Below are 26,241 nucleotides of genomic sequence, written 5' to 3'. Positions count from 1 at the left end.
ATTCCAGTTAAGGCACATGCCTGGGTTTCAGGCTCGATCCCCGATAGGGGGCATGCAGAAGGCAGCCAAGTGATGTGTCTCTCTCTAAATGTCAATAAAAACATAGTTTTGAAAAGTATTAGCTGTTGATGTGATATCTCTAAGACACTGAAGACCAAGGAGCAATAATTTGTCTAAGTTCAAGAAGCCAGGAGGCAGAGTTGCTTAGGTTTCATCCCTTAGCTGTTTTTCTTTTTCTTTATTGTTTTCCTTTATTGATTTTAGAGAGAGAGGAAGTAAAAGGGAGAGAGAGATAGAAACATTGATGAGAGAGAACACCAGTTGGACTCCTCCTGCACGCCCCTCACTGGGGATCGAGCCCACAACCTGGGCATGTGCCCTGACTGGGAATCGAACAGGCAATCTCTTGGTATATAGGTCAACGCTCAACCACTGAGCCACACCAGACAGACTCTTTTTTTTTTTATATTTGAATTTATTGGGGTGACATTGGTTTAGAAACCATATAGGTTTCAAGTGTACAACTCAATAAAACGTCATCTGTACACAGCATCATGCACCCAACACCCCAAGCAAAGTTTCTTTCCATCCCCCCCCCACCGCTTTGTCCACATCCACCTACCCCCTGCCCCCTCTTTCCCTCTGGCCCTCACCACACCATTGTCTGTGTCCATGGGCTATGCATATATATTCTCTGGCTAATCCCTTCACTTTCCTTCACCAAGCCTCCCTCCTCCGTCCCCTGTGACCCCTTGCCAGTCTGTTCCATGTATCCATGCCTCTGTTTCTATTTTGTTCGTCAGTTTATTTTGTTCATTATGATTTCACTGTCTGGCTCATTCTCGGAAGAGACATCGCATGTCCCTTCTGGGCAAACCTCTTAAACTCCTTGCTCCCTCATCTGTTCAGTGGGGGACAAGAAACTCCATTGGGCCTCTGTCCAGAGAGGGTGCGAAGAGACTGGCCATCAGAGAGTCAGCCAGAGCCCAGGAAATGGGTGGTCAGTCCCAGGACCTGGCCGGGGGTGTGGCCTTCCCTAGAAGGTGGGAGGAGGGAGCAGACTGCCCAGGTCAGAGGAGCGGGGCTGTGGCCACGGAGGTCACACCTGTTGAGGTTGTAGCCACCTGTGTGGGGGCTGCTTTGTGGGAGTGACGGGCCCCTGGGGCAGGGACAGAAACCTCATTCCTCCCACCCTGACTGAGCTCTGGGACTGCCCCAGGAACGGCCTACACGCATCAAGTCGTTTTCATTAATTTCCCCAGAAAGAGCTGGGAGGTAGCTGCTGGTTTCATTGTTTAATGTGGTTTAACAGGCTTGGACTTAAAAAAAAAAATGCAGGTGGCCGAGTGTGATGTTTAGAGACTTTTATATATTTTCCCATACTTAAAAAAGTTTTAAACTGAGATAATAGTCACCTAACATAAAATCAACCTTCTAAAAAAATGTTTTTATTGATTTTTTAGAGAGGGGGGAAGGGAGTGGGAGACAGAAGCATCAATGTGAGAGAGATATGTCCATCGACTGCCTCCTGCATGTCCCCCACTGGGGATGGAGCCCACAACATGGGCATGTGCCCTGACCGGGAATCGAACAGGGACCTCTCAGTCCATGGGACGATGCTCAATCCACTGAGCCACACCGGCTGGGCTAAAATCATCCATTTAAAAGTGTATGATTCGGCCCTGGCCGGTTTGGCTCAGCGGTTGGGGCATCAGCCTGTGGTCCAGAGAGACCTGGGTTCGGTTCCTGCTAAGGGCAAGTATCTCGGTTGCAATTTGTCCCCGGCCCTGGATCATGTGGGTGGCGGCCACTCGATATGTACCTTTCACACCGATGTTTCTCTCTCTCTCTCTCCCTCTCTCTCTCTCTTTCTCTCTCTCCCTCTCTCCCTCCCTCCCTCCTACTCTATCTGAACAAAATATGGAGAAATGTCCTCGGGGGAGGTTATAAAAATAAATAAAAGTGTATGATTCGGTAGCATGTGGTACATTCCCAGTGTTACACAACCACCCCCTGTACCTGGTTCTAAAACACTTTCACCCGCCCCCAGGGGAGACCCCATTCTCATGAAGCAGCACCCCTCCCTCCCTCCCCCACACCCTGCCCTCAGCCATCACTAGTTCACATTCCCTCTGCGGGGATTTACCTACCGGGGATGTTTTACATAAATGGAATGATACAATATGTCATCGTTTGTGTCTGGCTGATTTCACTGGGCTTCCTATTGCCAAGGATCATTCACATCATGGCACATACATTACTTTATTTCTCTCTCTTTTTTTTTATCCTCACCCAAGGACATTTTTCCACCTTTTGTTCAGGTAGAGTGGGAGGGAGAGAGAGAGAGAGAAACATCGACGTGAAAGGGACACATCGAGTGGCTGCCACCCGCACGACCAACCAGGGCCGGGGACAAACTGCAACCGAGGTACATGCCCCTAGCGGGAACCGAACCCAGGTCTCTCTGGACCGCAGGCCGATGCTCTAACCGCTGAGCCAAACCGGCCAGGGCTATTTCTCTCTTTTTATTTAATTATTTAGGTAATATGTTTTTGTTAATGTTTTAGAGAAAGGGGAAGGGAAAGAGAAATGGAAACACTGACGTGAGAGAAACATGGATCAGCGGCCTCTGGCACGCCCCCTACTGGGGATGGAGCCTGAAACCCGGGCATGTGCCCTGACCAGGAATCCAACCAGGACCTCTCAGTCCGTGGGCTGACACTCAGTCCACTGAGCCACACCAGCAGGGCTTCATTTCTCTCTTTTTCTCCTTTATTTTGAGAGTACATTTATTAAACCGGGGGACAGTGAAACAAGGAAGGGCCCAGGGTAGAAAAACAACAGGAGAGCCCCGGCCAGGCTGCTTTGGCCCATGGGGAAGTCAGAGAAAAGGGGCCCTTGGGGACAGGTTCAGGGGATTAGCCCAGGACGAGCTGCTGTGACCCATTGCTCCCCTGGTTGCAAGCCTGGCGGGGGTCCCTTAGAGTTGAGGAGATGCAGGCCTGTGGGGGAAGAAAAGGGGGAGGGGAAGGCGCCAGCATGCCCCCCGGAGGGAGAGCACCCCACTTTACTCCTCTTTATGGTTGAATACTATCCCAGTATATGGATAGACCACCTTTGGTTTATCTACTCGTCCACTGATGGACAGGGGTTGTTCCCACCTTCTGGCTCTCGTGAGTAATGTTGCTGCAAACATGGGTGTGTGTCCTCCCTGAAATCATATGTTAAAAACCTTAATCCCGCCCTGGCTGGTTTGCTCAGTGGTTACAGCGTGGGCCCATGCCCCGAAGGGTCTCAGGTTTAATTTTCAATCAAGGACGTGTACCTGGGCTGCAGGTTTGACCCCTGGCCCTGTTCGGGGTGTGTTTAGGCGGCAACCAATCTATGCCTTTCTCACGTTGATGTTTCTCTCTCTCTCCTTCCCTTCCTCCCTTCCATTCTCTCTAAAAGTCAATGGAAAAATATCCTCACCTGAGGATATTTTTCCATTGACTTTTAGAGAGAATGGAAAAATATCCTCAGGTGAGGATTAACCAAAAAAAAAAAAAAAAAATTTCTAACTCCCTGGTGAGATGGCATTTGGAGGTGATGAGGTCCCTTCTGATGGGATCGGTGTCCTTATAAGAAGAGACGGGAGCCCTGGCCAGTTTGGCTCAGTGGTTGGAGCGTCAGCCTGTGGTCCCCAGAGACCCTGGTTCGGTTCCCGCTAAGGGCACGTACCTCAGTTGCAGTTTGTCCCTGGCCCTGGTTGGGTTGTGCGGGTGGCAATTGCTCGATGTGTCCCTTTCACGTCGATGTTTCTCTCTCTCTCTCTCTCCCTCCCACTTATCTGAACAAAATATCAAAAAATGTCCTCGGGTGAGGATAAAAAAAATAAGAAGAAGAAGAAGAGACGGGAGCCTGGCCAGTGTGGCTCAGTGGTTGAGCGTCATCCCATGCACCAAGAGGTCCTGGTTTGATTCCCAGTCAGGGCACATGCCTGGGTTTGGGGCTCGATCCCCAGTAGGGGGCGTGCAGGAGGCAGTCGATGGATGTTTCTCACATCGATTTCTCTATCTCTCTCTCCCTTCTTCTCTCTCTAAAATATCAATAAAAACATATTTAAAAAAAAAAAAAAAGAGAAGAGACTGGAGAGCGTGGCCTCGCTCTCTACTCCCTACCAGGTGAGAACACGGGGACATGGCCATCTGCAGGCAAGGCAGGGGCTCCCACCAGACACCCGACCTGGGGTTGCCCCGATCTCAGACACACAGGCTTTTCCCTCATATTCACCTCTCACACGAGTGTGATTCATTTCTTACAACTGATGAACGAGTATCCGTGCGTTGCTATTAACTAGAGTCTACAGTGTCTGTTAGGGTTCACTCTGTGTTGCTTGTTCTAGGGATTTTGACAAACACATAAGTGTCGTGTCTTCACCAATACAGGATCATATCGAGCAGTTTCCCAGCCACCCAAACCCCTCTGCTCCATCTCTTCATAAGATGCTTTACTTTTAGGACAAAATGTTCATGCTTTGCATACAAAACTTTGTGGTTAATGAATATTGGAAGTCTGGGATACATTGGACATGAATAATAAAGCATTTTAAATACTTGCGCATGGGTGGGAGCAGGGAGCGGGAAGGAGGGGGGTCAATGGGAGAAAATGGGGGGGGCATCTGTAATACTTTTAACAGTAAAAATAAATAAACAAATACTTATGCATGAAAGAATCACTTAAGAGATATGTGCATAAGATATCACATATATCATATATTAAATGTATGTATGGATGTGATATATACCTATATTGCATCCTTTTTAAAATTTAATTAATTTATTTTTAATCCTCACCCGAGGATATGTTTTTAGGGAGAGGAAGGGAGAGAGAGAAAGAGAGGGAGAGAGAGAAACATTGATTTCGAGTCCCACTTATTTATACATTCATTGACTGATTCTTGTACATGCTCTGACCAGAGATCAAAACTGCAACCTTGGCGTGTCAAGATGACGCTCTAACCAACTGACCAATCCTGCCAGGACTTCCTATATTGCATTCTTAAGAGAGAGAGAGAAGCATCAATGTGAAAGAGACACATCGATTGGTTGCCTCCCACACATGCCCCTGGTGGGCTGTGGATGGAACCTTCAACCCAGGTACATGCCCTTGACCAGGAATCGAACCCAAGACCTTTTGATTCTCAGGCCGCCACTCTAACCACTGTGCCAAACTGGCCAGGGCTCAATAAAAACATATTTAAAACATATTTATATGTATATATATAAACCACTCTTGGCTCATTGGTTCTACAGAAACAGGAGATGGGCAGGACTTGGTCCCGTGTGTCACAAGATGGTTAGAAGCCTGCTCAGCCTCACATTGTTCAAAAGGTTGCTTTCAGATCAATAGGCAGCTGCCGGCGGGAAGAAGAAGTTCTGTGGCAGCAGCTGGGGGCGTGGGCACAGGTCGGGTCCCTGCCAGCCTCCAGGCCAGCTGGAGGGCACATGTGGGCAGCTGGCTCTGCCCTTGGAATTCGGGAGCGTGGAGAGCAGGTGGTGGGGGAGAGCAGAGTTCCTGTTTGTCCTAGAAGGGGAACATCCACCCCAACCCTGGCCCCACCATGCACAGACCCGAGGTGTTTCTGAAGATGCCCCTGCTGATCCTGCTTTTCCTGGGACTGGCAGAAGGCTGCATCCCCCGCACAGGTAATGCCTACACCCATTTTTGATCTCCCTCCGTTTCTTCTGACTGTGGGCTGGCTTCAGATGGGGCCTCTTGAAGTCTAACCAGACTCCTTCTGGCTTCAGGTTCAGACATTCTCCTCTCCTTCTCCTTTGGAGGAGATGGTGGGGTGGATTCGTCTTGGTTCCTGGAGTCCTTTCCCTTGCAGACAGATAGGTTTGTGTCTGTGTCCGGGTTTTATTGTGGACTTGGTGGCTGGCAGGAATGCAATGCCTCCACAAGCCCCACCGTCCTCGTTGGACCAGTGGGCATCACAAGACCTGCTGTCCACAGGATGGGCTGTGTGTCCTCAATGAGCTTCTATTTGTCATGCCTGGGAGTTAATGTTACAATGGCACATAGTTCTAGTGAGACCCCAGACCTTCGCGACACAAAGACACCATATGTTGGGAACAACACTGCAGTCTTTTCACGAAGCTCAGTTCCTATTCGGTCATTTGCCCCACAAATGTTTACTGAGTTTCTGGTTTGCTACTTGGGCTGAAGCTAGGAATACAGTGGGTGAAAAAGACAGACCAGACTCCTCTCTGTGGAATTCTCATGTTACACAAATAAACACATCCTAGTATGGCGATTGGAGAAAGTCTCTTTGGATAAGTTCCCGTGGAGGCAAGATGTTGACCATGAGTAGGAACGAGTCAGGTAAAGTGTTAGGGGAGATGGTTCTGGATGCAAAGGTCCTGGGGCAGGAAGTCTCTGAGTCCCTCCATGGTTGGATGATAGATGGATGGAAAATGGATGGGTGGGTGGATAGATGATGGATGGATGATGAGTGGATGGATGGATGGATGGGTGATTGATGGGTAGATGGGTGATGGATAGATGATAGATGGATGATGGGTGGATATATGGATAATGGATGGGTGGATGGATGGATGGATGGATGATGCATAGATGATTGATGAATGGATAGACAATGGATGGATGAATTGATAGATAATGGATAAATGTTGTATGGATAATTGAATAAACCCAAGTGGCTTTATTGATACAAACGGTGGGTGGGTTATCTGGTCTCCAAGGACACTTCCAGCTCTGGTCTCTGATTATTGCAGTGATTTGATTTTAATCTAATTCTGAATTCTCTCCCTGCTCCCTGCTTCCTGCTCCTTGGGATTCGGATGGCTAATGCCTTTGCTTCCAGTTGCAATTGAAGAAAAAAGTAAGAACTGTGGACACCCCAAGCTTGTATTCCATTAGCTAGCTCCTTTCAGATTCCTTCAGATATTAAGACCCCTCAGGGAACTCTGGGGAAAGGTGGGGCTTGGATCTCTCAGGCTTTGTCTTGGGGGGGGAGGGCATAACTAGGAGCTGGATGTGGTGCTAAGTACATAAAAATAGCCTCTTGTGAAACCCCTCCCCATAGGACAACAGGCAGATAAATAAAGGAATAAAATATGCATGTGGAAATTAACTGAGGTGGATAATGTTAGTATTAATCCTGCTCTCTTTGCTGCTTTTATTTTCCATGTTGATTCTCTGACTCCGGGTTCCGTTGTTCCTTGCAGTCAAGTGTAAGTCCTATTTTCTTCTCCGTTCTCGAGCAGGGAGCCCTTCAACCCAGAGAAGGAAGGGGCCAAAGGGAGGGGCAAAACTGCTCACCACCACGTTCAGCGTGGGCGGATGCAGAGAGAAGCTCTTAATTCTACATGGGATCTGAACCCAGAATCTGCAGATCCCCGGGGTAGGGCAACTGGGTGGACTTCAGGGAAGTCAACAAGCCTCTGTAATCACGTGTGAGAGAGGGAACCTGCGTGGTTTTGGGGGAATGTGGATTTCATTGCTGTCATCAGATTTTCAGTAGGATGGGTGACCTTCTGCTCTGAAATATACAGCTGGGTTGTGTGTGTTCATTAGTGGGTTTTCAATGAGAAAAAAATGTGGTGCAGAGTGGATAAACCTCCCTCTTTTGCAAGTAGTAACTATCCTGGTGTCTAGTTAAGAAATGGAGATGATGATTGGTTGTTATGGAGACCCTCCTTCGATAACCTCCCAAAACTCAGGTGGAGGGGGGAAGATTTGGATGCCCCAGGCAACTGGTATGCCTGAGGTTTCTCTCTCTCTCTCTCTCTCTCTCTCTCTCTCTCTCTCTCTTTCTTCTTCTTCTTCTTCTTCTTCTTCTTCTTCTTCTTCTTCTTCTTCTTCTTCTTCTTCTTCTTCTTCTTCCTTCTTTTCTTCCTTTCTTCCTTCACTCCCTCCTTCCTTCTTTCCTCTCTCTCTCCTGTCTTCCTTCTTTCCCCTTCCTTCCTTCCTTCCTTCCTTCCTTCCTTCCTTCCTTCTTTCCTTCCTTCCTTCCTTCCTTCCTTCCTTCCTTCTTTCTTTCTTTCTAAGAGAAAGTTTATTTAGAGAGTCACAGAGGTAGAAGTGAGTAGTAGAAGAAATGGGCTCAGGAAACAAGTTACAGAGGCAAAAGAAGGGCTCTTGGAGCTTAGAAGAGAGAGAGAGAGAGGCAAGAAAATGTGCCTGGGGTGGGGGGGATGAAAGAGAGAAGGAAAAGGCACCGGCATGCTCCCTGGGGTTTCTTTGGGATAAATGTGTCTCCAAAGGGGGTCCAGGGCTCATAAAATGGATCACAGCTTCTCATTCTGGTTCCCTGTCCTATCTCGGCACCTATGGGGTCCAGTGAGGTACAAGGATGACTTAATTAATTTCATATTTTCTCTGAACCTTTACTGGGAAAACAATCCAACTGGCCACCATCGGTCCTCTCTGTCCTGCTGGTTGCATGTCAACAGTGCTGAAAGGTAAGACTTCCATCTCTCTCCCTTCCCGCGAGGACTGCCCTTGTCCAACAGGGGAAACTTCTGATGACCTTCAGTGGGTCTTTCTATCCCTGGCACCAGTTCAGTCGAATGAAACCACAGCTGATGATTGGATTTGCAAGTCGGGGAGAGAGGAGGCTAAGTCAGGACATGAGATGATATCTGGTAGAACAGGCACAGGCTCAGGCACCTCTGTTTTCAGAGCCCAGGTTTGCCCCTTCTTAGCTGGACAACCTTGGAGAAGTCACTTCACCTCTCTGTGCCTACTGCATGCAGTTACATGAAATCACAGATGTGAAACGCTCTTCAACTCAACCCAAGAAAACCAGGGTTTAATGGCTTTTCCTATTTCTATTCTCCCCCCCCTATACACATGCACATAGTCTTTACTACTTAAGAATGGTGTTATTATTATTATTGTTGTTGTTATTATTATTGCAATTATTACTAGCATCATGTTACTATTTCTAACATTTACTGAATGTTTACCTTGAGGTAGGAATTAGGCTAAGAACGCCATGCATTATCTTCCTTCATTATCACCAGAGCTCCAAATGGAAGATAATATCTCCATTTTGCAGAGGCATGGAGAGTTCAGTGACCAGGACGAGATCACCCAGTTAGTAAAATGTATGGCTTGGCTATCAACCATTGACTTCCACACCTATGTTCCTGATAGCATTCGGCATTTACTTACCTGATGACTTGAGATGCTATGGAGGGTGGTTTTGCAAGCAAATTACATAATCTCACAAGCCTCTGCTGTCTTCATTGGCAACATGGGGACAATGATCTGAGAGGACTGGTGTGGGTACCTCTTTCTAGACTAGCATGGCTGAAGAATGGTCCATGGCCATTTTCCAGCACATGTAAGCTATCTCGGAAAATGCAGAGATTGTCAAAAACTCACAGGGCTCTGGATTCTGGTCCCCAACCACTCACCATGACCCACGGTGGGCTCTATTTCCCAACCTGTTCCCAGCACCCATCATCTGATCCTGTTTTGTTTTTGTTTTTGTTTTTGTGGGTTATTTTTTGTTTGTTTGTTTTCTACTCATGGCTTCATCACCGGGATCCCCATTCCACCATTCTGTACCACATCTGTAACCTTGACCTCCATGCTGACTCTTCTCCTGGATGGGCGGCTATCAGAAATTCTAGGTGAATATCTTGTCACATTCACAGTGCCCTTGAACTGTGAACTTCAGTGGGAAATTTCGAGCAAGAATTTCTGAGCATCTAATATGTCCCTGGACTCATGCTTGGGTGGTGGGGACCCAAAGATGGATCAGCAATGCTCGCTGTTTAGGAACTCAGACACTGGTGAAGAACAGAAACAAATAAACAGAAATTAAATTTGATTAGAGACAAGTGATGGTGGCTAGGGGTGATGGGGCTAGGAAAGGGGACAATGGGAATATTGAGGAAACCCTAAAACATTCTTGAAGCATCATAGCCATACTTTCCAAAGAACAGAGTTTGTTAAATCTGTTGATCTGGGGAAATTTGTTCATTAGAAATATTTCTTTCTGTTGCATTTACACATCATTTGGTATGTCTTCTCCCTCAGGTATGATGAGCAGGTTGTCAGTGGATGGTAAGTGTGCGGATTCTATTTTTTCTGGTATTTATTGATCTAATTTAGGTTTTATGGATTTATTTTGGAAGAGCCATTCAGAGAGTGTCCAACCATATTTTGTTACTTTGAATTTTCAGGCAATGGACATCTTTATTAGTGTATAACATTAGAGCTAGGATTTTACCTAATTATTACATTGTATATTTTTTGAGTTATAAAAATAGTACATACACATGAAAAAAATTGAGGGAATATAATGTGAAAGTCAAAATCTTCTTCATTCCATTTCCAGTTCTATTGTCCAGAAATAGCCACCATTGTTGTCTCTCGTGCATATTCTCTTAAGAAATATTCACACATATACGTGTATCCTCAAATTGTTTAGTTAAGAATATTATGCATTTCAGCAATAGAACTTTACCTCTTTCTTTCAAATACCTGCGTAATATTTCATTCGTAGTCATACAAGTTAATGAGTCTTCTATTCATAGACATTTCATTTATTTCTCTCACATATTTTGATTTTTGTTCATTTTTATGCCACTGTAAACAATTCTCCAGCAAACATTCGTGCACAACCATTGCTTTCCTCCTCTGTTCATACACATTGGTGTAAGAGAAAGTTCTAGAAGGAGAATAGCTGGGTCAAAGGGCACAGGCATTTTATATTTGGAGAGAAGTCTAACAAATTTACACCCCCATCAACAGAGGGCCCTGTCTAATTTTTTAATTTTTGATAATGAGATGGCTGAAAAAAACAGGTTGTCATTTTTCAGATAGATGGAACCCCAAGAGGCATTGCTGCCACATCCATGTACGACCAATACTATCCTTTATATTTTTCTTTAAATGGACTCAGGGTTTTCCTTAGATGAGCTCGAAAAGGAAACTCTACACCACCTGAGCAAGTAGAGGAAGCGAGTATTGTTTGTGATAAGCAGAAGAAATGGTCAGAATAAGTATGTTGTTAATAAACATGTGGCTAAATTATAACAGGACACTGGGTTCTGTTGTGTCTCTTCATAGAAAGGACACTTAGAGAGCGTTAGAGAGGTGTCATAGACAAGTTAGCATCGTTTTGAGATGCTTTCTCTGGTAGAAAGAGAATTGTAAAAGGAATCACTTTCCTACCATGCGGGAGTTAAAGCCAGATTGGCGTCCAGCTGAGAGCTTCTTAGTCATGGTTCAGATCTTACTACGTAGTAGCTGCTTGAATGAACAGCTCTGGACAGAGGGGATGCAAGCTGGCTTTCCAAAACAGACGCACCATTCTTTACCAGTGTATGTGACCAGGGACAAGTCTGTCTGTTCCCCCTTAAAGTAATAGTACACACCATATGGGTTGTTATGATGTTAAGATAAAACACACTTAAAAAAAAAAAACACTCAGGTTCTAGGGAGCTGGTTAAAATGGATTCAACTTCCCCCACCCACCATTCCGTGGATTCTGAAGTCCAAAGTCTTCTTCATGGTTTCTGCGACTTCTGAGATAACAATTTCTAAGTTCTCTCCACCTTGGGAAGCATCACTCGCCTTCACTGGTTCCCATGAGAAATCTGCTTATAGTGACATCTAACCAGTCTGGGTGAAGATGAGGCTATCGAGAATAGTCACAACCTTGAGAAGACAGCTTTCTCCATCTCCATAGCTCTGCTCACTCTCTGTCTCTCCTTTCCTTCCTCCTATGTTGCCTGCAAAGCACCAAATCTACTTCCTAATGAGCCAAGTCATTCAGCTCCCCCTCACTTCTACCCTCAGGGAATCCGCTTAACCCATAAATATTAGCCCTCTGAGAGCCAGAACCTCCCTTCTTGGAAAACACTTGGACTTATTTATTTCACATGTGAAATGGCTATGAGGCCAAAGGTCAATGTAATAGAGCCATCATTGAGCATAATAACCTAACACGTAATACCCTCAACCTAGGGTGGCGGTGAAGGAGGTGAGAGTCATGGGCTCATGGGGCTGCAGATTACCAGACTTATATACAAGTGGGGGAGCTGAGCCCTGAAAAGAAGCAGGGCTTCAGAGGTAAACTGGCAACTAACAAAAATGTCATCAAGCACCCTTTAAAAATATATTTTTTGTTGTTGATTTTTTTTTAAGCAAGAGCAGAAGGGAGAGAGAGAGAGAGAGAGAAACATCAATGTGAGAAACATGGATCAACTGCCTCCTGCGCGCCCCCTACTGGGGATCGAGCCTGCAACCCAGGCAAGTGCCCTGACGGGGAATTGAACCGGGACCTCTCAGTCCATGGGATGACACTCCATCCACTGAGCCACACTGGCTGGGCTCATCAAGCACCTTTAAAAAGCCAGTGTGTTTTCAGGACTCTGCTTGTACTGTTTTCTTTCATTCTTACACCTCCCCTTCCAGGAGAACTACATTCCAGGACACCCTTTGCTCAGGACATTCCTGGTTTTAGCATGAAAATTCTCTCATCCTGAGGTCATCCTCTGTCCCAGGCAAACCAGGATGGCTGGTCTTCTTGTTATAATTCTTCTTGTATGGGGAGGAAACTGAGGCATGAAGAGGTGAGATAAGTTGTTGAAGGTCACTGAGCTAGTAAGCGACAGAGCTGGAATTAGGACACAGGTTCAAATCTTCCACGATGCTCCATTTTCCCTTTTCTTATTTATTTGTTTGTCTGTTTGTTTTAGAGAGGGAGAAAGAGAGAGAGAAAGGAAGAGAAACACTGACTTTTTGTTCCATGTATTTATGCATTTATTGGTTGAGTTTTGTACGTGCCCTAACTGGGGATTGAACCTGTAACCTGTGTGTCTCGGGACGAAGCTCTAACCAACTGAGCTACCTAGCCAGGGCCCCCTTTTTCTTAAGAAGTCTGAGGTCTTTAAAATTACCAACACAGTTCTGCATCCTCTAGCTTTGGTTACTCTTGTACCGTGGTCATGTTCTACCATTGTGCGCTACTTCAGGTCTCTCTCCATCCTCCAAAACTCTGGACAAAAGCCTTCCCATCCAACACTATGCTTACGCTATTTCCTCTGCCCGAGGTGCTTTTCTCTCTCCCCTTCCAAATGTCTTCACCCGGCTAACCCCTACTCATCTTTCAGGTCTCAGACCCAGCAACCAATTCTTCAAGATGCCTTCCCCGGCACCCCCAAAAGGTCAGCAACCATCACCCCCTTATAGGTGCCCAGCTGTATCTACAGGTGTACCCAGAAACACACATCTCACTTGTACTCAATTTTTTATTCTTCTATTGGCTGCTTCTCTGTCCAGACTCAGCTTGTTAACGTTCTCTGAGAATGAGGACCTTGCCCGCTTAGCTTTCCATGTGTCCGCCACACCGTGCAGATAGTAGATGCCCCGCTAGATGTTTGTTAGAGAGAAAGACTGACTGCATGGTGGAGCCTGAGTTATCTATCTCATCTCTGGTAGCATTTCTGCCTCTGCTCTCCTCTGATTGGTCAGGGATGCTTCCTTGGTGGGGTCTAGGATCCCAGTCTTAATAATGATTTCTCTCTCTACTCTGTACCACCCTCCGCCCCTGCCGGAACCTGGCTGCCTGAATTCTCACCTCCAGATAAGACAGAAGAAGAAAGTAAGTACCGGGACAGTCCCAAATTTGGGTCCTTGGGATTACCTTCTTGGAAACCCCTCAGGGCCTGAAAACTCCTTAAAAGTTCTGGGGAAGGGCCCTGGCATTCAAACATTGACCTGGGGTCTCCAGCATAATCAGCGTAAACAGACTCCACTAAACAATAAAGCTGTGTAGTAGAAAATGGGGGAAATATGTCATAGTGTCAACGATAAATTTTTTTTTGAAAGAATGAAGCTGTGGGGGATGGGTGGGAAAGGGTGCTCTGATTGGGAGTGATTGCCAATTTCTGTGGTGTAAATACTTTAACTCTGGCCAATTTCAAGCTACTCATGGTTTCACATCTGGTTTGCAAAATCTGTAAAATTTTAACCCCCCCCTTTTTTTGTGAGCCAGCTCCAGCATGGGGGTGCAGTGGACAAATAAGGTTAGGGTGAAGGTTCCGCTCCATCTCCAATCTTCTATCTCAAGTCCTGCTTCCACTTTCCCCTCAAGATGCAGAGGCAGGTGATTCAATGGCACCCACCTGTTTGGCAGATCGGAACAACGCTCTAACCAGCTGATCAAACTGATCAGGGCCCCATCTGTTTTGGGTCATTAGTTAAATCCTCTAAACTAAACACCTCTAGTGACTGTATAAATCTCCCTTCTTTCACTTATACATCAAGATAATGATGTCCTTATTATTTTAAGATAGCTTCCCTATGACTGTGAGATAGGTATTTAGTAAAGTACAAAAAAAAGTGCATTAAAAAATGTGAAATCTGACCAAGTAAGGTCAATAGTCCAGTTAGTGGTATGGAGCCAATGTCAATTTACTGGTTTTAATAACGTACTAGGGTTATGTATGATGTCACCATTGGGGGGAAGCTGGACAATGAGTATGCAAAATCCCACTGTTCTCTTTTTGCAATCTATAATTAGTACAAAATAAAAATCTTAATTTTAAGACTATCTAGTGAAGGAATAATGGAATATACCGGGGGGGGGTGTTAATGTTGATTTTATTCTCTCGCTCACTGCTTTCCACATGGGCTTCGTGACTTCTGGTTCTGCTGCACCCTCCAGTGAAAAGTAAGCTATTTATTTTTGTATGGGTAACATGGATGATGGGAAGAGAAGAAAACAAGAGAGAGAAGGGACTCTTTGGGTCCTTCTCCACTTAAGAGCCATATTACAAGAGAGACCCTCTGCTAAGGGAGTTCTCCTACTGTCTCCATTTCTGAAGGAGGCTCGGATGAGCTGTGGGGGTCCACATGCCCCATGAGATTGCATGAAAGTCATGACAGTATGTCGGGGATGTGGGCCTGACAGGGTAGGTGAGCACATATGCATATATGGTGCTGAGACTTGATTTGATTCTCAAAAGCCAAGGACCACTGCCATAGAATACAAAGACATATTGAGTTGCATGTATTTGTTGAGAGGGCTATTGAATAAGAAGGGCCTAAGAGATGCAACTCTTTTCTCAAGCTTTCTCCCTCCTGACCCCTCAGGAGAGAAATGAGATAAAAATGGGTCAAGGGGGTCTTCTTCTGATAATCTTCCTAATCTCTGGGGACAAATCCCCAAGGAAACTGGGTACCTGGGGATTCTGGACACCTGGATAAATGTGACTCCAAAAAGGGCAAGTATGGTAGAAGCATCTAAAGTCACCTACCCTGGCCCCCAGCCCACCCCATGAAACTGGGAAATGCTCTCGCTTCCCTACTATGAAAGGGTCTCTTTTGAGAACCAACAGGGTGGGATGAGCTAGGAAGGAGCCGTTAACACCTTTCTCATCCTCTCACCCCTGTTTCTGTTGGTGCCAATGGACTCCTACTGGATTTTCTCCTCATTGCTGTTCACATCTCAACAGTATTGAAACGTAAGACTCTTGTTCCGCATCCCTGCCACCTCCCCTTTTTGCTGTGTTCACTTTCTTATGTCTGCGCAAAGGTCCATTCCTAGCCATGGGTCATCTCTCAGAGCATTTATTTCAGCCCAGGGACTGGGGAGAAATACATTACCTTCCCCTTCAAAGAAGTGGGATATCTTAGGAGAACCAATCCACTCCTCAAGTTAGGGATATGGGCAATGGGATGATGATGATGATGATCTAAAATTCATTAAGAGTTTCTTAGGTGCCAGGCACTGGAAGCAATACCCTTAATGTAGTAGGTATTCCCCCACAATTTCCTCTCGAGGTAGGCATTATCCATCTGAAATATGTAGATGCCGACAACATGGCAACGTTAAGTCCATGGATGAATGGTGGCTGCCTTCCCAATCTAACCCTGATTTAATGCAAGTCCTTTAAGCTATTAGATTCCTTTCTGACCCACACAATGAGGTTTCGGCCATCTCTCCTTGTCCTGCTCTCTGCCATAAGTCCTAACTGCCCACCACCACCCACCTGGGCTCTGTTCTCATTGGCTCCTAGTCTCCTGCCTTCTGATCTTGTGTTTTTTCTCCCCCCTCCTTATGGTCTCATCTCTCATGGCCCCTTAAATTCAACACTCTGGACTTCATGAAACTGACCATGGTCTTGCCTCCTGGACCGTACTTTCTTCTGGATGGGTGACATCAGAGATTCTAGGTGAGTATATCACTCCATCTCTGACTTGGGATTTTGGTAGAAATCTTGTCTGGCAAGAGTATTCTTTAATACTTAGTGTGTGCCAAGACCATGGAGGGTGGTGGAAACCCAAAAAATAAATCTAATGTTCTCATACTCTACATAAACTCATAGTTTGATGGGGACAGATAGTTATACTACAATATGAATGCATGTCCTCAGGGAGGGGCAAGGAGAAAAAGTGAGAGGTAGCTTGGGGTGAGCTTGTTGAATCTGTTGGTCTGGGGGCATTTATCATGCTTCCGGTTGCAATTCAATTTGTATGTTGTATGTTATTTGTATGTTGTCTTCCATAGGTTTGCTGAGCCTCCAAGTGTTAAACGGTAAGTGGTGACTTTGCTATTTGGCCTCACTATTTGTTTTTGGTTCCACACAAAGAAATAGACAGTTACTAGCTTTTTTTTTTTTTTTTTTTTAATGTTGGGAGAGCCTTTAGATATCATCAAACCTTATACTCTGTCATCACCATTAGCATTAGCATCATAAATGTTTAATATTTTTCATTCATCCAATAACAGATACCAATAGATATTGGCTACCCTGTCTAAATCCCATTTTAAGCATTGGAGATATAGCAGGGAATAGAACAGACAAAAATCTGTGCCCGGATGGAACTAATGAGAGGAGAAAGGAAAAAAAATAAGGAGATAGGTTAAGTCTGTTGGACACTGAAAAGTCCTATGAAGGTAATAGAGGAAGAGAGAGGGAAATGCATCATGGGACAGGTAGAGATAGGTTTTTAAAGGGTAATCAGGGAAAGTGACATTTCAGTAAAGACTTGAAGGAGATGACAGAGCCAGTCATGTGTATGACTGGGCTAAGAGTGTTCCAGGCAGAGGGAACAGCATATGCAAAAGCCATGAGGCAGGAGAGGGCTGGGATCAAGAGACCACAAGGAGTCTCATTGCATCCCCTTCTCATGTGAGGCACCCAGAAGCACTGTGTACAATTTGGTCTCCATCCATTTCATAATTCATTGATGGTTTCTTTTCTTGCTTTCTCTCTTCCTCCTCTGCCTTCCCTTCCTTTTCCTTCCCTTCCTCCCTCCCTCTTTCTGTTTCTTCTCCTCCTCTTCCTCCTCCTCCTCCTCTTTATTCCTCTTTTTTTCCTCTCCTCCTCCTCCTCTTCTCCTTCTCTTCCTCCTCCTCTTTATTCCTCTTCTTTTTCTTCTCTTCCTCTTCCCCCTCCTCCTTCTTCTTCCTCTTCCTCCTCTTTCATTTTCAGAAGAAACAAGCGACTGCAAGGAGGAAGGTGAGTGCATGGAATCTGGAGAACAGTGAGCTCCTTCAGTCTGGGTTACCATAAAGCCTTGAGAAGATCTCAGGTAACCAAGGTCAGGGCTTCAGTATCTGAGAAGTCCTTTTGAAAGGGCATCCAAGGCCTGGCTGGTGTGGTTCAGTGGTTGAGCGTTGACCCATGCACCAAGAGGTCACAGGCTCGATTCCTGAACAGGGCACATGCCCAGGTTGTGGGCCCAATCCCCAGTGGGGACATGCAGGAGGTGGCCAATCGATGTTCTCTCTCATCCATGTTTCTATCTCCTTTCCTCTTCCTTCCTCTCTCTCTAAAATCAATAAACAAAAAAATTATTTTAAAAGAAAGGGCATCCAAGGCCTTCACACTACCCTTCCCCTTTCATACTGTTCGCCAGTATCAAGGTGACCCATTTTTGTTTCTCCCAGTCACTTCCGTTGACTATTGAACCTTGACCCCTCTCTAGATGTTACCAGGCAAGTCCTGAGTGACAGGACGGTATGGCTAAAAACCAAGAGAAAGAACACAAGAGAATATAAGCAAGCTTCTAGGTGACCTATATATTAGAGAGAGGCACTTTAAAATAGGTAGGATTGTTAAGTGCACCAAAATAGATGAATAATTTCATCAGAGAATTATAATTGATTTAAAAAGATAAAGGGAAATTCTAGAATTGAAAACATATAACTGAAATGAAGAATTCAGTATTTTGGCCTTAACACCAAAAGAATGATCACAGGGCTAGAAAACAGGAGCGCTCATTCAAATGAAGCATAACAGAAAAACGATAGAAAACACAGAAAAGAGCACAAGAGACATATGCTACCCTGTGAACCGTTGTGACCAATGGAAAGTTAGAATTTCAGAAGGAGGAGCAAGAGAAAGTAAAGCTGAAATAATTTCTGAAGACTTAATGGCTAAGAATTTGCATGTGGATAAAAATAAATCTCAAGCAACAGATTTTGAAAGTTCTAAGAACCCCCAAGGGGAAATATGTAAATTTTTAAAAAGCACTTCTAGGAACACTACCACAAAAGAGTTGAAAGCCACAAAGAGGAAAAATGTTAACCTCATCCCGCAAATAAAAAACGGAATTTATTTCCTAGGGTTGCCTTAACAAGTAATCATACACTGGGTAGATGAAAACAATAGAAATGTATTTTCTCACTGTCTGGAGGCTAGACACTTGAAACCACAGTACAGGCAGGACCATGTTATCTCTGAAGGTTCTAGAGAAGAATGTCTTTGTCTCTTTCTAGTTTCTGGTGTTTGCCAGCAAATTCTGACATTCCTGGCTGTAGACAGTCCCACTCCAATCCTGCCTTCATCATCACATGGCATTCTCTCTAGATACGCGACACAGAACATTTGAAAGAAAAATCATGAAAATGACCATGTAAAGTACATCCTTGCGCTGCTCACTAAAAGAAAGTTGGCATAATTATTCCAACAGTTCTGAATGTTTTCACACAGTGACATACTTTTTACATAAATAAAACAAAAATTGACAAAACTAAAGGAAATGGACAAGTCCATGATTATAGTGGGAAACTTTAACACCTTTCCCAATAGGTGATAGAGCAAGTAAATAAAATTTATTAAGACTATAGAAGATCTAAACAACAACTAACAAACTTATGTAGGTTTCAGGTGCACCCCCAATAAATTCAATAAAAAGGAAAACAAAAACAAAAAGAGATTTAAAAAGTAACTAACAAACATGACCTAGCTGATGTATATGTAACTCTGAACGAAACATTGACAGAATGCACAGTCTTTTCAAATAGACATGAAATTTTTAAGAAATTAAATTTCTTGGGGTAACATTGGTTAATAACATTTATAAGTTTCAGATGTACAGCCTTATATTGCAACATCTGTATACTTCATGTGTTCTCACCATCTGAAGTCTAGTCTCCTTCTGTCACCATATATTTGACCTCTTTACCCTCTTCGACTCCCCCCTACCTTTTTCCCCTCTGGTAACCACCATTCTTTTGTCTGTGTCTGAGTTTGTTAAACATGGAATCTTTGTCTTACCAAGGTTGGGTATATGTCAGTTCATAAAACTAGCTTCAATCAATTCCAGATTGAAGTCATTTAGAGTATCTCTCTGAGTACAGTGATATTTTTTATGCTATAAATTAACAATAAAAATATTAGAAAATCCAAACCTGTAGAGTAATAGTTATACTTCTAAATAACCTATGGACCAAAGGATAAATCACAAAACAGTTATAATTTTGAATTGAATTATAGTAAGGACAATCATTACTATTATTTTTTAAATCCTCACCTGAGGATATTTTCAGATATCTTCAGATGGGGGGGGGGGGACATTGATGTGAGAGGGACGCATCAATTGGTTGCCTCCTGCATGACCTCGACCAAGGCCGGGGACCAAACTACAACCGAGGTACATGTCCTTGGTTGGAATCAAACCCGCAACTTTTTGGTCTGCAGGCCAACCCTCTAACCACTGAAACAAATTGGCCAGGATAGGATAATCATTATTAAACCTTGTAAGATACAGCCAAAACTTTACTTAGAGGGAAATTTATAATCTTTTTTAAAAATGTTTTTTTATTTACTTTTTTTTTATCCTCACCCAAGGACATTTTTGCGTTTATCTTCAGATGGAGTGGGAGCGGGGGGGGGGGGGGGAGAGAGAGAGAAATATCGATGTGAGAGAGAAACACATCAACTGGTCGCCACCCACACGACAAACTGCAACTGAAGTACATGCCCCTAGTGGGAACCAAACCCAGGACTCTCCGGTCCACAGGCTGACGCTCTAACCACTGAGCAAAACTGGCCAGGGCTAAAATATGTTTTTATTGGGTTTTCTTTTTTTTAGAGAGAGCTGAAGAGAAAGAGAGATATAAATATCAATGTGAGAGAGAACCATCGATGGGCTGCCTCCTGCATGCCCCGTACTGGGGATTGAGCCCAAAACCCAAGCATGTGCCCTGCCTGGGAATCAAACCAGAACCTCTCAGTCCATGGGATGACACTCAGTCCACTGAGCCACACTTGCCCAGCAGAAATTTATAATCTTAAACACACATGAAGAAAAAGGAGCCCTGGCCAGTTTGGCTCAGTGGTTAGAGTGTTGGCCAGTGGACCAATCAGTCGTGGGTTTGATTCTGGTCAAGGGCACATACCTCGGGTGTGGTTCTCCCTGGCCCTGGTCTGGGTTGTTAAGGAGGCAGCCAGTCGATGTGTCTCTCTCACACTGATGTTTCTCTCTCTCCCTCTTTCCCTCTCTCCCTCTCTCTCCCTCCCACTCTATCTGAAGATAAATAGAAAAATATCCTCCAGAGGATTAAAAAGAGAGAGAGAGAGAGAAAGGAGGGAAGGTAGATAATAATTTACAGGACATATATGCATACATTTCAAAGAGATGGAGAAAGGACTTACAAACTACAATTTTTTTTCAAAGTACATTCCCTATGAAAAGGGAAGAGTATCTCCCTCTTACTTTTCAACAGGGAGCATTATTTTTTTTTTTCTTTTCCGATTTGTATTTGCCTTTACACTGGTAATGTTCTATTTTTTATTTGGGGTGTGTTTGTCAGAAACCCAGAAGTAGCAAAGTTAAAACCACAAGATCAGTAAAAGGGCATTAAGAGTTTATTGTTCACGTAAGAACAGTTCTTGAACTGGGAGCTTTCAAATCCAAAAATAATATGACCTTGAGAATGGAAAATAAAGTGTTTACTCTTTATGATGATGGTTATTGTAATAGGGGTTTCCAGACAGCTGTGGGATTGGTTAAAGTAATTGCCTCACACCGTTTTGAGGAAGAGGACACATATTTCATGATTATCACAGGCTTTTAAAATAACTGAAGTTTTGCTAATGTTCATGAAATAAGCTAAATTTAGTTCCGCTTAAGTGGCTCAAAATGGTTTTGTCTGCTCAGGGAATTTTTAAGTTTGTATTTAATTTTAACAGTTTATTTGTAAAACTGAGTTTTTTTTGTATGTGAAACTTTCATTAAAAGTTAAAATTAAAAAGGAAGGACAACACAGGGAATATGGTCAATAACACAGTCCTAACTATGGTGTCAGGTGGGTACGAGACTTATCAGGGTGGGGGATCACTTTGTAAGTTGCATAAATATCTAATTACTGTGTTGTACACCCAAAACCAACATGATATTACAATTCTGTCAAGTATGATTTTAAAACTTTTTTTTTTTTATCCTCACCCAAGGACATTTTTCCATTTTTTGTTCAGATAGAGTGGGAGGGAGAGAGAGGAAGAGAGAGAGAGAAATATCGATGTGAAGGGACACATCGAGTGGCTGCCACTCGCATGACCAACCAGGGCCGGGGACAAACTGTAACCGAGGTACGTGCCCTTAGCGGGAACCGAACCTGGGTCTCTCTGGACCGCAGGCTGACGCTCCAACCGCTGAGCCAAACCGGCTAGGGCTGATTTTAAAACTTTTAAAAAGATTTTTTAAATTAAAAAAGATGGAAAGAATGTTGGGCAGGTAAAAGTGACATGGGTGCACCACACTAGGTCTGAATTGAGGAGGTGGTGTGGTGAGTTCTGGGTGTTAGAAAGATCCTCCTTGCAGACTCGTGGGAGGTGGTTCGAGGAAGCGGCAGGGTGGAGTTGGAGGCTGGAACAACAGGAGTCTGCAGGACAGCTGGTGAGGCTGGTGCCCTGGAGATGGAGGAGAGACATGGAGGAATTTGGCAACATTTCAGTCCAGGGGGCAGGTGGAGGAGGTGTGGGGGTAGACTTGGAAGGGAGATCTGCACTGGGAAAGGAGGTTCGGAAAGAGCAGGGATTTCTAGAGGGGACGGCATGCCTTCAGTGTAAGTCACTGCCCTCCACTCCTCCCAGTGAAGCATCCCCCAACGACCATCCCCACCACGAGGCCATTCAGGAAGAGGAGCAAATGGAACATATTGAGATGCGCCTACATGATGGTCACCTTCTTGTTTGTGACCTACAATAAAGGAGACTGGGTAAGAAGGAGCCTGGTACCTAAGGAGGGAGGAGGGCGGGGGAGGAGGCAGTAGGAGGAGAGAGAGGCAAGGGGGAGCACAGATAAGGGAGGAAGGAAGCCACAGGGAGGCCAAGCAAACAAAGTATGGGAGAGGAGAACACTGTATATGAAAGCCCTCCCTCCCCCCTCCCCCTCCCTCCCTCCTCCCCCCTCCCCCTCCCTCCCTCCTCCCTCCCCCCTCCCCCTCCCTCCCTCCTCCCTCCCCCCTCCCCCTCCCTCCCTCCCCCTCCCTTCCTTCCTCCCTCCCCCTCCTGCCCTCCACCCTCTCTCTTCCCCTCCCTCCCTCTCTTCCTCCCTCCCTCCCTCTCCCTCCCTCCCCCTCCTGCCCTCCGCCCTTCCCCCCCTTCCTTCCTCCCTCCCTCCCTTCCTCCCCTCTCTCCACCTCTCCCTCTCCCTCCATCCTCAGACTTGGATAGCAGTTACTTCCTTCTGCATTAACATAGCCTCAAAGATTCCTATGAAACACCACCACTCATTTAGTCATTCTCATTCTCTCTCTCTCTCTCTCTCTCTCTCTCCCCGCTCCCTCCCTTCATGTAAGGGAAACCCTTAAGGACCAAGCATTTACCATCTCGCTGGAGATGCTGGAAGATGGGGCAGAACATGGGAGTAGTGAGAGATGAGGCCGAGTAGATCAGCAAGACCATGGAGGTGAACAAGAGGAAAGAAGGAGAGAGAGGTGGGCGGGAAGGAGGCAGTGGGGAGAAAGGGGAGGTGGCAAGGTGACTTGCCTCACCCTTACTATTTTTTCCTCTGTTCCCGGTTTACTCCTTCGCCAACCTCCCAGTGTTACTGCCACTACTGTTACACAGAATTGGACATCAGGTACGGTGTGGCAGGGAAGGGGGTTTTGCCCAATCCTAGGGTGGGAGGGCTTGGTCCCGACTGCCTGGTGTTTGAGTAGGAAGATGCCAGGTGAGTTTAGACACTCCAATTACAGAATCACAGGACTGTATAAACACTTTCAAGTTCCTCACTGTTCATTTCAGGCCAAAGCTTGACACAGCCCATGAAGACCATCACACATGATAGGAATTTGGAATGCTGGATGAATTAATTTATGAATTTTTTTAATAAATTTTGTGTTTTTTTTAGTTGTGGCAAAAACACCTATAACATAAAATCTACTGTTGTAACCCAGGAGATCGACCACACTCAGACTCAATTTTTCAGTTTTTGGGGATGTTTTATTACCTGCGCAGGGACTGCAGCCAACCTACACAGAGGAGAACTGCAGCCCCGAGCTCAGGGGGAGGGTTGCTTATATAGGGCAGGGGTCATTCAAGAGTTTAGCAGAGCAAGCAAGCTGCGTGTACAGAAGCGGAGGCAGTTAGCGATAAGCAGGAGGGAACGGAGTGGGGAGGGAGCTGAGGCGAAAGGGAACTGGGTCAGCACACATCTGTCCTGCTATTCATTCCATTATCCAAAGTTTAAAAACTAACAAATTCGAGACAGATATCAGCGGTCAGTCAGGTGCAATACACACATGTTGAACAGTTACAGTTTTATGGGGTAAAGGGAGCTTCAGTTTTTCCCTATCAGTTTCTTTACAGAGCATGCAGGACACTCTGGCCTTGGGGCCGTTTCTGTCCTCCCTTTTCTTGAAGGATGTTGCTTTTCAAATTCCCAGTGAAGGTCAAACTCTGGTTAATTTTTATGGGGCTAAAGCCCTCTACAACATTCCCCATTGTTCATCTTGCTGTCTCTGAGGTTGTTAATTAGGGCAGCTCAAAGACAAGTTGGATTTTAAGGACAGTGAGCTACAACACTACCAGTAGTGACATTTAATGCAAACATCACCACTATCCAGTTCCAGAACCTTTTTATCATTCCAAAGGGAACTCTGTCCCCATACACAGTTTCTCTCCCAAGCCCCTGGCAACCACTAATCTATTCTCTCTCTCTATGAATTCACCTATTCTGAACATTTCATATAAATGGAATCATACACTATGTGGCCTTTAGAGTCTGACTTTATTCACTTAACATACTGTTTTCAAGGTGCATTCAGGTTGTAGCAGTACTTCATTATTTTATGTGGCTGAATAGTATCCCATTGTATGGATATAACACATTTTGTTTATCCATTCATCATTTGAAAGACATTTGAGTTGTCTGCACCTTTGGACCGTTGTGAATAGTGCTGCTATGAACATTTGTGTACAAAATGGTTTTTTTGGACAACTGTTTCCAATTATTATTATTATTTTTTTTTTGGTACATGCCCCTAGCGGGAACCGAACCCAGGACTCTCTGCAGGCCGATGCTCCAACCGCTGAGCCAAACCAGCCCAGGCTCTTTCCAATTCTTTTGGGTACATACCCAACGTGGAGAATGAATAACGTGGAATTGCTGGGTCATTTGATAAGTCTATGTTTCAGTTATTGAGGAACTCGCTCAATAAATTTTTGTTGAGCAACTACTCTATGATGAACTCTGGATTAGTTAAAACAATAAATTTTACGTTACGTGGATTTTACCACAATTAGAAAAATACTATAAAAGGGGTGGAGGCTAGAGTCACCCTTGAGCTGTTTTTGTTTGTGGACCCCTAAACTAGACCATGAGACCCTCTTGGAGCAAGAATCAACTTAATCTGTCCCTGAGACTCCAAGTACCCAAAGAAAACTTTATATAGTCACTCCCTGCACCAACCCTTTGTGCTCCAGTGTGCCACATTGGGGTACAGTGGGCTGCAGCAGAGGAAGTCCTTGAGCTCATAGGTCTCCTTCTGGTGGAAGGGCAGGGGACAAACTAAGTTACAGGAGTTTCCTTGGAAGGCCTGACACAGAGGACCTGGAGAGGTCACCTTCTTTCCACTGGTTGGTCAGAAGAACCTGTCTCTGAAGAGGAGATATTTGTACTGAGTAATGGGGAGAAGCCACCTGACTGAGATCGATGGAAGTGTGTCTCAGGTGGTGAACAACCTGTGGGTTGGAGGGACAGAGTAAGTGGAACATAGTGAGTGATTTATCTAGGATGCAAACTGATGTACTAATACATTTCTTTCTTTTTTTTCTTCCTTTCCTTAGAAATGACCCCTGCTGTTCATTCTAGCAACCCTCCCCATCTCAGCTCAACCTTCATGGGTGCTCTATCTCCCAGATAGTCTCACCTTCCAAGAAACCTCCCTGTGCCCTGGCGTGCAAAATTGGAGGGTAATGAATTGAATCCTTTGAAGAATAACACCTATCTTCCCAGAGGCATGATGGGAAGGTATCTCTGAGAGCCACTCGGAGATGGGTTGAGAGATTAGCTGAGTGTCGGCAGGGGTTTCCCCCACAATTCTTCCAGACCTTTTTCAACTCTTCCCCACTGTTTCTATAATAAAATGTACACTTGTTGAATTGGCCAAATGCTCAGTTATTCCATTCACCCAACATGGAGAATTAATAACGTGTTTAGGGCTCTGGCCAGTTTGGCTCAGCAGTTAGAGCGCCAGACTGCGGACCAGAGAGTCCCGGGTTCGGTTCCCGCTGGGGGCATGTACCTCGGTTGCAGTTTGTCCTTGGCTCTGGTTGGGGTCGGTTGTGTGGGTGGCAACCACTCGATGTGTCTCTCTTGCATTGATGTTTCTCACTGTCTCTTCCTACCTCTCTCCCTCCGGCTCTATCTGAAGATAGATGCAGAGAGTGTCCTTGGGTGAGGATAAAATAAATAAAAAATAATGTGCCCTGGCCAGTTTTGCTCAGTGGTTAGAGCGTCAGCCTGTGGTCC

General features: G+C 45.0%; 1 protein-coding gene across 1 annotated transcript; it reads left to right on the top strand.

The window, feature by feature from the left end:
- The first annotated feature begins 5,602 nt into the window (after positions 1 to 5,602).
- Positions 5,603 to 25,581, top strand: EDDM13 (epididymal protein 13). Its single transcript, XM_036274921.1, has 6 exons — positions 5,603 to 5,687; positions 16,541 to 16,567; positions 17,469 to 17,495; positions 22,359 to 22,483; positions 23,312 to 23,349; positions 25,557 to 25,581. The coding sequence occupies exons 1-6, from the start codon at positions 5,603 to 5,605 to the stop codon at positions 25,579 to 25,581; spliced, it is 327 nt and encodes a 108-aa protein (XP_036130814.1).
- The last annotated feature ends 660 nt before the right edge of the window (positions 25,582 to 26,241 follow it).

The sequence above is a fragment of the Molossus molossus genome, unplaced genomic scaffold (genome assembly GCF_014108415.1).
Source record: "Molossus molossus isolate mMolMol1 unplaced genomic scaffold, mMolMol1.p scaffold_m16_p_21, whole genome shotgun sequence".
In the NCBI taxonomy this organism is placed as follows: Eukaryota; Metazoa; Chordata; class Mammalia; order Chiroptera; family Molossidae; genus Molossus; species Molossus molossus.
The sequence above is the reverse complement of the archived record's forward strand: the minus strand, read 5'-3'. Positions and strand labels throughout refer to the sequence as shown.